The sequence below is a fragment of the Rhea americana genome, unplaced genomic scaffold, assembly GCF_003343005.1.
Source record: "Rhea americana isolate MKP2758 unplaced genomic scaffold, rheAme1 scaffold_21, whole genome shotgun sequence".
NCBI classification, from domain to species: domain Eukaryota; kingdom Metazoa; phylum Chordata; class Aves; order Rheiformes; family Rheidae; genus Rhea; species Rhea americana.
In genome coordinates, this window is record NW_028186258.1 from 6,375,494 (window position 1) to 6,387,262 (window position 11,769).

The 11,769-nt window shown below is 52.4% G+C and overlaps 1 protein-coding gene across 1 annotated transcript; it reads right to left on the minus strand.

Annotated features, from left to right (window-relative positions):
- Positions 1-4,876: 4,876 nt before the first annotated feature.
- SLC16A6 (solute carrier family 16 member 6) lies at positions 4,877-11,179 on the minus strand. Its single transcript, XM_085304728.1, has 5 exons — positions 10,880-11,179; positions 10,448-10,591; positions 9,350-9,478; positions 7,361-8,182; positions 4,877-6,724 (listed from the first exon to the last, which is right to left on the minus strand). The coding sequence occupies exons 1-5, from the start codon at positions 11,112-11,114 to the stop codon at positions 6,483-6,485; spliced, it is 1,572 nt and encodes a 523-aa protein (XP_085160854.1). The 5' UTR covers positions 11,115-11,179; the 3' UTR covers positions 4,877-6,482.
- Positions 11,180-11,769: the final 590 nt, after the last annotated feature.

Below are 11,769 nucleotides of genomic sequence, written 5' to 3' on the forward strand. Positions count from 1 at the left end.
CCGGCCGCCCTCGCCCCGCGCCCGCCCGCGTTTCGGCCGCCGCGGCCCGTGGCCCCGCTCGCTTTCTTGTCGCTCTTTTCTTTTTCCTGGTCTTCCTGCAGCCGTGCGAAGGTGCAGACTGGAGGAGCACAGAAGCTCAGGGTTTCCAAAGGAAACCGCGGTCTGCGGCGCGCAAGGAGGTGTCGGCGCTGCGCCGCGGTCGGTGCCGAGCGCGTCTGTGCGTGGCGGGGCGGGAGCCCCTGGCTCAGCMGGGCGAAGCGTGTCCGAAAAGCGCGTAGCACGCCCGGAAAAGCTCCCGGTTTTGGAGAGCTGCTCCCCAGCGTTGCCTGTAACGCTCTTGCCCGCGGCAGAGCTCGGGGTCTGRGACGCCGTACGCAGCTGCAGAAGACCGCGCTTTTAATTCCTTATTTTTGGCAAGGTGCTGATGGCAGGAGCGCAGGAGAGCGCCGGCGTTTCTGGGCGAACGCAGCAGCTACCACCRAACGGCTGTTTTTCCGGGCGCGAGGCCGGTCGCGCTTAAGAGTTTGCCCGAAGACGAGGAAAGTTTCTTTTCCTAGTTCCCGATCTTTCGGAAAGCAGCTTCGCAGATTTAATTGGTGCRTCGTGTGACGGGTTCAATTTCCCGTGGCAGGGAGTTAATTGCCGCTCCCGGGATTTGGTTGGGCTCCCTTTCCCCCTTACGTGGCGGGATGCTTCCTCCTCCTCCCGGCCGGCGGCCCCCGATGCGGCTGAGGGGTGAGAGTTCCCGCCGCGTGCAATTTTCGGGATTAATTTTTGCTCTCCGCTCCCTTGCTGACTCCTGCCCGCTGGCAGCAATTAACCTGCTGTAAAGTTGATGAGTTACCTGCTCTTCTGGCAACGAAAAGCRTGCGTACCAACGTGCGTGTATCTATGTATTTTTAAGTACGGTTTTGAAGTAACCACTTAAAAATACATTCTGATATTTATATCAGYTATTTCCTCACCTATTAAAAGGGGAATTTGACATAAATCTGCAGCTCGTGGCTGGTTAGCTGACCAGTTTGGCCCACTCTTGTGCACCGGAGGTGGCGAGGAGAAGTCCAGCCTGGAGGCCTGGCTGCAGGACTGGGGTCTAGGCTGAGAAGTGCAGTCCAGGAAACGCTTTTAAATACACGTGTAAATTCAGACGCAAGCCCACGTCCCTGTGCCCTGGGCAGGACCAGAGAAACGGGTGTCATCTCGGGGTTTTGGAAGAGCCACGCCGCTCCCCGTGTTCGGTTCAGCCCTSCTTTCCTCATGGTTTTGAAGTTAGGTATGTGTTTGAAAAGAAAAAAGGAAAAACCCACTGTGGTTGCAATTTTTGYCTCAATATTGTGCAAAATGCAATGAATAAAAAGCTTGGGAGGTGTCAAGATACCACTGCAGATCTGGAAAGGGCAGGGGTATCTCAATGAAAATATTTTACCGGTTAAAGTTGGAATGTATTTTTGCACWTAAGTGCTCGGGCCATCGGTTGCCCGGGGGTTTGCTCTGGCTGGGGCTCGGGGCGGGGGGGACCCCAGGTTCTCCTGATTGCAATATTGAAAGAAGCTGTGAAGGGCTCYGAACTCCTCACCGGCAGAGGCAGAAGAAAAATAGCCAGGAAAAGGGAGAAGAAACAGGCAAAACCCTTCTGTTTTGGCCTGCACCCCGTTCCTCTCCAGGTACGGTTCACGTGTCGGGGCCGGCGGAGGGTGAAGTCGAAAAAGGCGTTCGCGGCATCCCTGAAAGCTGGGGCAAACAGGCAGCGAAGGGAGCTGTCGTCCTGTTGGCCTTCTCCTCGTAACGCCTGCGTGTAATTAGTGTTTTTGGTTMTGCTTGTGGCTCCCGGGACAAAGCGGTGACTTGGGGGCCGTCGTTACCGAGGCAGAGCTGCGCGCGCTGGCCAAGCCGCTTGCGAGCGACGTTTTACCACAAATGGTTGAGCTTGACAACTGCCGCGGGAAGGGGGGGGTTATCCTGGATTTATTAGGTGACTTACTGCAGTTTGCAAAAAAAAAAAAAAAAAAAAAAAAAAAAGTGCTAGCACAGCCCTAAATTTGCATCTCCTGCAAGTAAAAGTCTTAATTAATGAAACTGGAGAGGGGAGAACTGTCCGTATTCTTCTGCCAGGAACCCCAGAGGTCACCTGGATCCGCAGGAGGCACACGCGTTTCGGCTGAAAATAGGGGTTTTCCAATTGGTTGCATCTCTGAACGCCCGGGAGCCTTTCCCAGGCCTCCCGCAGCCGCGCTACGCTAGAGGGAACTATTCCCTCTCCGGCCAGGAGCTGAACGCAGCCCAGACCTGCGATCTTCAGTTTCTTTAGGTCTGCACTTAAAGGTGAAGGTCTCTCAGTGGTGCCCGGCCACGGTGGATATTCTGTGCAGAACTTCACTAACCGACAGGAGAACGCTTGTTGTCAACGTGGTGTTTCAGTAAAAACGCGGGGTTCTGTCTCTGGATGCTAGTAAGCTGACGTAAGTGCAAAATAATTACCCTGGAAAATAATGTATTCTTTAGGTCAGTCTTTGAACAAAGCCAAAAGTTAAGGGAATGTGTTTCTAAAGTGGTGCTCTGAGAAATCATAAAGATGATCTTTAAAGAGGGAGAAAAATTGCTTTTTGTCCTTGCATCGTTGTAAAAATTCAGGTCATGTTTACTATGGGCAGCTGGAAAATGATGATCTCAGATACTAACAAGGAACATCTGAAAGGAATCATTAAAACACTTGTGCTGTTTTGTAAGCACCTACTTAACTTTTTTTTGCAAAAATAGTTTAGCTATTTTTAAAGATTCATTGTCCTTTAAGTGTGCGACTCTAGCTAGTCTGAAGTGAGTGAGAAAGAACATGAGGTTGCTCTTCCTTTTCATTTCAAAGGGAAAAAATATTTAAAAAGAAGCCCTCCCCCTAGAACCCTATATAGCCTCYTTTCTGCCTTGGAAAGGATAGAGACCTGTGAGGTTTGAGGTCTTTTTTTATTTCTTTTGGTCCTTCTGCAAGCTGCCCTTATGCCTTCCTTTCCATTTGGCTGGCATTGGCCTCAGTGGAGAAATACCACAGCTTGCAGAAGCAAGGATTTATTTTGCATTGTCCTCTTATTTACTGGTACAAAGTAGATATACAATGTTACTAAATTTTTTTTTTAAAAGTGTTTTTTTATCCTATTTTGTTCTGGTATTAGTGCTTCCATATTAGGGTAACAGAGAATTGGTCCCAGGAGGTCATGAGCAATTAACTGAAACCAGGTGGGAAAAATTACTCACAAATTGTTTGTGTGCAGGGAGACATCAGATAGTGTTATGGCTTTATGTGCTTTTACTTAGGTGAACAGTGTGGAGTCTTTGTAATGTTGGTTTTCTTGTTTTCCAAGGAAGCTGTTGCAAATAATGTTTGCTCAGTGCTGTAATTGAGCCAGAGTCAAATTTGGAGGCAGATTAGCTTCCTGGGAATTTGGTATTTGCATTAAGTCTGGTGTGCTTGCATGTGTGATCACCTCTGTTCTAGGGCTTTTGCAACTGGAATGAAAACAAGCTGCAATTAATATGTATCGTTGGCATGATGTTTCCTTCAACAAGTAGTTAATTTGCAGATCTCATACATGCGTTAAGTTGGTATTTGGAACTAAGTAGCAGAACAGTATCGCCCCTCGCAGGGCTCTGTGATGCCGGGGTCACAGATGAAGGGACGGACGTGTTCCAGCTGGGGTAAGAAGTAAGGTTTTGAGGAAGAGAAAAATGCCATTTAGTGTGAGCGTTTGCTGCTATTTATTAGTAGTTTGATTTCTGATATGTGAGCTGCCTGGCCTGGCCTGGAGGGAGCACGCTGCAATTCAGAGACGATAAAATAATTACGGGACTGCTGGCTTCTTGAAGACGTGAAGATAAAGTTCCCAAGCACCAGCCATTCAGCTACCACTCGGGAGAGGGAAMAGGCTGGTTATAATCAGGCCTCGGGGTCGGCACTAAGCGATCCGCCAGCTTCCAAGCCAGTGTTGTAAAAGAAGGTGGGATGGTCCAATCCGCAGGGTAAGCACGGCGGAGCCTGCGGGAACACCCCGGGACAGCCTGGACAGAGCCCTTCCCCGGGAGAGAAGGAAAGGAGTACGTTCGTTTTCTTAAAAGGAAAAAAAGGAGGAAAAGACGGGAAAAAAAAAAGAGAAGGTTTATTGCAAAACTCAGTGTTTTCATCGTGTTTCCAGAGTCYGCTGGGTACATTACAAACAGACCGGTGAATCCCCCTTGAACGCGTCGAAGCCTGCCTGCGGGTCTCCGAGCCCGCACGCGCGCTCGCCCGCTCGCGCCGCTGCGGCAGCCGCACCGCCAGAAACAGGGACGTGACAAACACGTTACTCGATCTGTATTGGAAAGCGTTATTTAAAAAAAAAAAAAAAAAAAGAAGCTCCAGCAGAGCCTGGTAAACGTGCAGAGCAGGGAGCTTTCACGCACACGCACTGAACCTGCAGGCCTCCTTCCACTTCTAAGCAGAGCTGTAATAGCAAAGTGCTGTAGTGAGGTCTCGTATTACAAAGACTTCAATAATTTTACAATTATATTCTACAGAACATTTACCAAAAACGCTTGAAGTATCATAAATTAACAATAAATAAAAGTACACTTTAACGCAACACGGTATTTGTTCATCTACTCGCCGACTCACAAAGCTCCGGTGCGCGGCAAGGGCTCTTCCAGCCGCCGGCGCGACGTGGCGAGTTCTGCTGTGCGAGCTAAAGTGCTGAGGCGTATGAAGGACACCGAACGGCAGCGTGGTCACAACGGGTCGCAGGCAGTGACGATGAAGTGCTCGAGCCACTTTGTTGCAAGAGTGCCTGTTACTTTTTGGACATCTAAGACAACTAGAAAAACAAATCAAGCACCTTCCCAAAGAGGAGGGGGGTTTTGTTTTTTTTTTAACAGATTGTCCTACATTTCTATGGCTGGTAAAATACACAGACATGTCAGTGTAGCAGTTAATGCATGATGCCACTTCCACTTAAATACATTTTTTTTCCCAAAGCATGTGTTCTTTGAACCTAAACAGACTTTTTATTTGTCCCCCTGAGTTGCCTAGAGGCATGAAGATGCATATAGGTGGGGTAAGCAAGCTTGTGTCACTGGGAGGAGGCATCGCTCCAATTAAGACTAAATGAACCGCCAGTACGTTGTCTTTTGTAATTTGCTTTACGCGCTATCAGGTGAAAATGCACACAGGGTCCAGTTCGTTTCTCCCTGGCCTCAGCAGCCAAAAGCCTCTCGCTGCCTTTGCCGGGATTTGGGGAGGCGGAGAAGGGACGGGGGCTGCGAGGGGCGGCGCGAGGATGCTCCAGGCAGACCCCCGCCGCCCAGCTGGCGGGCAGCGGGGTTTTGCACGTTCGTTCAGCAACGCAGCCAAGATTTACTTGCGCCCCTGTAAGCGAGAGTCTGGGCTACGGTTAGATATTAAGACATACGGGGCCAAGTCTGGGCTGCATAGTGTTCTGGTTACAGCACTTCAGCTGGGTCCAAATATACCGGCTGAGGCCTTATGAAGAGAGATGCTTTATCTGTAGTTTGGGGTTTTTTTTTTTTAAGAAAAATCTCTTTCTTCTTTTTTAAAGAGTAATTGGGTTATTTAAGACCTACATATTAAAAACAGCTACACTCTATGCTGTAAAAATAAAAGTTTCCCAACAATTTCACAAGCTAGCAATACAAGATAGGCATTGAAAGGATTGGTGGAAAGATAGTTTTGTTGTTCAGAAAGATTATTTTTCCTCTCCAGTTACTTAAGCTAACAGCCTTTAACAATCTGAGAATAAGTTAATAAATACTACTTAAATTAGAAACAGTACATCAGATCTGCCTCTCAATAGAAAACAGTTTGAAGGATACTAATTGGGAGAAGAAAAATTATCTTGTAGTGAAATATGTGCAATAATAACTGGCCATAAAGATGCATGGAACCTCCGATTTCCCAGCATTTGTGACATTCAAGTTAATTACAAGAACATTAACAATTAAAGTCAGCTATGCAGCCTAGCCCCTTCCTCACGGATCCATGTTTTCCGAAAGAGAACTCAGTTTGTTACTGCTGCCTTGTGAAATACTCATCTTTAGTTAGTATAATCTGTTTGACTGTGCAGGAGCTGCAGTATGAGGTGCACGAAGACAGTCAGACTGAGCTCAGTTCGCCGGGCTGCTTCGGATGTTCCCGTTCCGTTTTTCCACTTGGGATCAGTCAAGGCTTTACCTATGCTTGTCACTTACGAGGAAAGCAGGAGTGTGAATCCCATCTTCATGCTAGACAGATGTTATTCTTGTGTGGCTATCCATATTTTCYATGGAACTTTTAACTGTTGGTTTAAAGAAAAAAAAAGTTGCCTAATAATAAAAAAGTTGTTGATAGCAACTGTTCACATTTAAAATTTTGCATTCCCTTTAGAATGTAGTTTTAAAATGTGGAGCAGAGCTGATATGTTCCCCAGTCTTGCACTAGGGGTATTAGATGGAGAAGAAACAGTTTTTTATGCCACACTTTCAGAGCCTTTTCCTGAATTATCTGCTTTTCCAATATCCATTTCAATAAAGTCCTCTGGCAAGTCCTGTGGGACTTCTGCCACGTTTTCTTCTACRCACTGCTTCCGACTTTGACACAGTCCGACCTTGCACGGCCGCACTAGGGACAGAAACACGGCGCCCAGGACCATGCCAGCAGCGCAGGAGTAGAAGGCCGAGCTGTAGTTCTGTGTTGTATCCACTAAGACACCTAAGGAAGAAACATTTACACCAGTTAGTCGCAACCGATCTCATGCTCCCTTGCCCATCCCTGTTATAGGATTTTTTCAATGCCGTTATCACTGCATCGTGTGATTTGCAGAAAGAGATGCTTAATGACAAACACATTCTACCTTAAAAAAAAAAGAAAGAAAAAAAGAAGTGGTAAAGCATCATTTCCGGGGAGAAATACTGTCATCTTCAGGCAAGTCAGAATCCTTTAGTTACCACAGGGACTTTAAGCCTGAGATGCATCAGACATCTACTTATTCCATTAGCAACTTCATCTTTTTGCAGAATGTCTGGTTAAGACATGCACAGTGAAAGCAATTCCTGTGCATCTTGCACTAGAGCCTGAAACGATGCCAATTTTAGCTTTCTAACAGGCTCGGGCTAGCACTGCAGTGTTTTTCCCTCAGACGGAGGTTCCTCAGTGGAGGCTGCCTCATCTTTGGGACTCCGCAGAGCTGCATTGCAGCAATCCTGTGGCTCTAGGAGTCTCCTAATACAATCTGCAGGTCTTTAGCACTAGTCACAGTACCATCCCACCAGGACACTTCCACAGCAGGAATCGGCACTAATAGCTGACGTCAAACATGCAAAAAGGACACGAGTATTTTAGAGGTACCTGCCAGGGGTGGTCCCGCCAACCCAGCTAAGCTTTGAATGAAGACATAGACTCCAGCTGCAGAAGACATCTTGGCAATGCCAACCACATCATCTTCTGCCAGCAGCGGGATGTGCGTTCCCGCCACCGTCCCAAGCATGAACCCAAAAAATATGCTACATGTCATCAACCCCCAGAATTCGGAGGCAAAGGGGAAGGCAAACAGTGCTACAGACAGCAGAATAACACAGATGAGTTCAATGTAGATCTTGCGGATAGGCTTTTTGTTGAGGACCCAGCCAGCTGAAATTCTTCCGAAGACCTCCGCGATCGCCATTGCRGACAGGATGTACGCGGAGTGGTCTTTGCTGATGCCGAGGCTGAGACTTAGGGGAATGATGTACAGTGAGGGAGCAAAGAATCCCAGGGTGGCAAACAGACCAAAGAACGCGTAACAGATAAAGCTCGAGTCTTTCATCACAGAGAAGTCCAGTAGTTTGGTTTTTGGTGCTGTAAGGGTGCTGTTATTTTCAACAAGGATCTGTACGTTTTCCTTTGGTTCTTCASTTTTCGGCTCTACTTTGGTTTTTCCAGGCACATTGCTGGGTGAGGTAGTTATTTCTACTCCTGAGTCAATGGACTCTATTGAGGTGCGCGTCTGCTCGTTTTCAAGCATGTACTTGGTCTCTGTGGGCTCTTCCGCGGGCTGGACTTTTGCTTCTTCTTGCTCTTTGATTAAGATGGGTCGCAGCAGCGATCCGCAGATGACGATGCTCAGCTGCAGCACCCCGACGGAAAGGAGGCTGTATCGCCAGCCGATCTGCTCCTTCAGAGCAGTAATTGCTGTGGGAAGAGGGCAGAGGAAGAAAGTAGCTAAAAACCCTTCCGTTGCACTAAGAAGCTACTTGAATTTACAAGCAGTAAAGTAACCAAAGCTTTATCGCTTCCCACTCCCGCAGGGTCAGGAAGGTCCCCAGACCCTCTGCTCAGAAGCCAAGCAGGGGTTGCTTCTAGCAGTGCACCCAGTGATGTCCTGTCCAGCACCCACCAGGGCTGGCACCCCCCACCCCGTGTTCGAGCCCAGCTGCGGCAGACGGGATCCCAGCGCGCCGGCTCGCAGCCGGGCGAGCAGCAGCTCTCCTTTCGGTGGCCACTTGYGAGGCTCCGGCTCACTGGTGATGTGCAAGGAACGAGGTGGTGTTATTTTTAGTGAATGAGAGCGAACAACGTTTGCGCTTCCTCTTTCAGCTGACCCCACCCTGAAACCAGCTACTTGAGGAAGTCTGCTGGCCTCACTCGAAGGTGCGTGCCACTGCCTAATTACGAGTCCTCGCCTGCCACTAACGCGCCTCCGTGGTGGGTATTAGCCGAAAGCAAGCTTGCGCAGCAGGAGGTTCGCTTGAGCCCCAAGGAGAGAGCTCGGCGGCAGCGCTGCGCGCCGGGGAGGGGGCAGCCGCCCGCGGAGGCACGCGCTGAGCGCGAGCCCGCTAGCCTTTAGGAGCGGTTACTTCTACAGCAGACGCTTTAAATAGCTGATGTTTCTCAGCCGTATTTTTAGCCTGCTGGATCTGCGCAGGGAGCCCGGCGGATTGGGTGTCCGCACGGCGTGCCCTCTTCCCCCGCCGCCTGCCCGGCGCGGGTCGCCTCTCCTCCCGCCCCGGAGCCGACTCTCCGCGCGCGGCCTCCGCGGCCGGGAGCTGGGGGGACCCTCGGGCCAGGGCCTCAGCACCCAGCGCAGCTCGCGGGCAGCGGCGAGGCACCAGGGCGCGGAGGACCGCGAGGGTCGTGCCTGCTGTGCTCGTAACCCTGCCCGCGGGGCACGAGAGCCCGGAGGCGGGCAGCTGATGATCCCTGCGGGGCATCGCCCGCGGGGCTCAGCGGCTCACGRCGGCAAGGCCCGCGAGCGCTAGCCCCCTGTTTAGGGCCCGAGGGCCCCACGGGGCCGGGAGGAGGGTCGGAGGGGTGCCGCGCGTCAGGCATGCGTCTGGGGAGGGTGTTTGGTCAATATACCTGGCGCAAAAGAGAAGACTGCAAAGCATTCTCCTGTAGATGCCACCGCTGTGACCAGCGAACGTCTTTTGTCAAAATACTGTGATAAAATGGTGACAGTCGGGAGGAAAGAGAGGCAGTATCCGAGGCCTGTGAATAAATGCCAAAAATTGCCATAACAACAAGTAAGGAAGAAGGGAACACACCGATGCGAGAACACGTTAAGTCGGCTTTCCCGGTGGCGAGACTACGGGCTCGTTTCGGCCAGCTCCGCAAGTCACCCTGGAAGAGAATCATTGGGGAAACCAGAATGTTATTTGTTTTGGTTTAAAACCCAAAGTTTTTTTTTTTTTTTTGGGGGGGGGGAAGGGGAAGAAGGGAGGCAAAAATGAGGAGAGAGAACCAAGCCGCCCCGGTGCGCTTGTTCCCAAGCGGCCAGCAGCGCCCGCTTTGAGCCTGCGGCTATCGCGCCCCGAGCGAGGCGGCTCCCGGCCCCCCGGCCGCCGCGCGGCGACGTTAGCGGCATCGCTCCTGGCAAGCGGGGAAGCGCTCTCCTCTCCCACGGGAGCCCCAGGGAAGCAGGAGCAACGGGAACAGCCGCGGGAGCGTCGGGCAGCGCGCGGAGCCGCGTCCCCGGCCGCCTGCCCTGGGTGAGGCGGGACGCCGAGACGGCGGCGAAGAGCAGACCTCCGCGTCCCCAAAAAGCCATCGCCGCTGTCCGGGGAGCGGAATCGCCTCCRAAGAGGCCGGATACGATCAGGTGCATGAGACCCTGCAGGTATAGGCTGCACATGCAATCAGGACTCCCGAGGGGAAAGAAGTTAAGAGCGGGGGGGGCGTAAAGCACCTCGGCGTCTCATGCACGCGGATCTTCGGGGGGAGCGAGGGGGGCACAACCGTTTTCTCTGCAAAYGGCTCTGTGGGAAAAGCCGCTGACGAGGGGGAGTTCGAGTCGCAGCGTGACCGATATCCAGTCTTTGGGAAACGACTAAGTCACGGCACGGGGGGAGAGAGCAGAGGGACAGACCGGCAGGGAGCCCGTACAGCCMGAGCCGCCCTCGCTGGAAGCCTCCTTAGCAAGCGGGAACGTGCGGCAGGTAGGGGAGTAAGGCGACTCACCAGAAACGACTCCGATGGCGACGTACATGTCCACCACGGTGCGGGCGAAGGAGCCCGCGACCATGCCGGCGCTGATCAGCACCCCTCCGACCATCACCACCAAGCGGTGACCAAAGCGGTTGCTGAGCACCGTCGACAGAGGAGCTGGCAGAGAAGAGCTGTGTCACCCCCCAGACGTCACCCCCCGGACCCCCCGCCGCGGTTCTGCCCTCCCCAGGGCTCAGTCCCCGCCAGGCCACCCCACGCGCAGGGCGGGCACGCGACTACCAAAGGGGCCGGCAAGCACGACAGCTTTCACCCGCGGATATTTCTGGAGCATGCAGTTGATCGGTTTTAAGGATAAATAACAGGGCAGTTACAAGAAGCAGGACTAAGCAGCACGAGTTTCGGGGCTCCAGCAGCGAGTGGGAGCCCGCCGCCCGGTGCCCTTACCTGTGAAGGTCTGCACGAACACGCATATTGATATTATCCAGGATATCCTGCTGTTGGTTTCATCAAAGCTTTCCATCAAATCATTAAAGAAGACTCCAAATGATTTTATAATACCATACGTAAGAGCTTCCACAAAGAAAAAAGCAAAAGCGACTGTCCAGCCCCATCCTCCATCAGGCACTTTAGTATAAATATTTGGAGCGGCGCACGACATTTTTACAGCTTTGACAGTCATTCTTGATCTGGAAGAGAGGGGAGAAAGAGGCAGGCATCACTTTAGGATGAATTTTGCTTACAAACACACAGCTTAGTGGCTGGAAAAAAAAAAAAAAAAAACATGCACACACACAAGCTGCTGTTAGCATTAGATTAGATTAATCGCAGGAGTCGGGGAAGAAGTTTCTCCCCATGGTCCGACAGAGCCGGTTTGTCCGAGCCGAGGAGGAGGAGGAGGCCGGCGCGGGGCCGGGTGGCTGAGCGCAGCGAGGCCAGCGCGCCGGAGCCGTCACCTGAGCGCCGCGCAGGACGGATGCGATTCGGGAAAAATCCACGGCGGGCCCCAGCGCCGGCGCGCGAAGTCTCCCGGCCGCCGGACAGTTCCACCCTCATCCCCCCCCTCGTGGGTTACGCCAGCCCGGGGAGTTTTCCCGAGCGGCTGCGGGGATGTGGGGCAGCGGGAGACCCTCCCCGCCGCAGGCTGGCTGCCCCCCCGCCCCGGGGCAGGGGGCGTGGGACCCACGGGCCGGCTGCACCCCCCCGGGCAGGGGGCGTGGGACCCACGGGCCGGCTGCACCCCCGCCCCGGGCAGGGGGCGTGGGACCCACGGGCCGGCTGCACCCCTCCCGGGCAGGGGGCGCGGGACCCACGGGCCGGCTGCCCCCCTCCCGGGC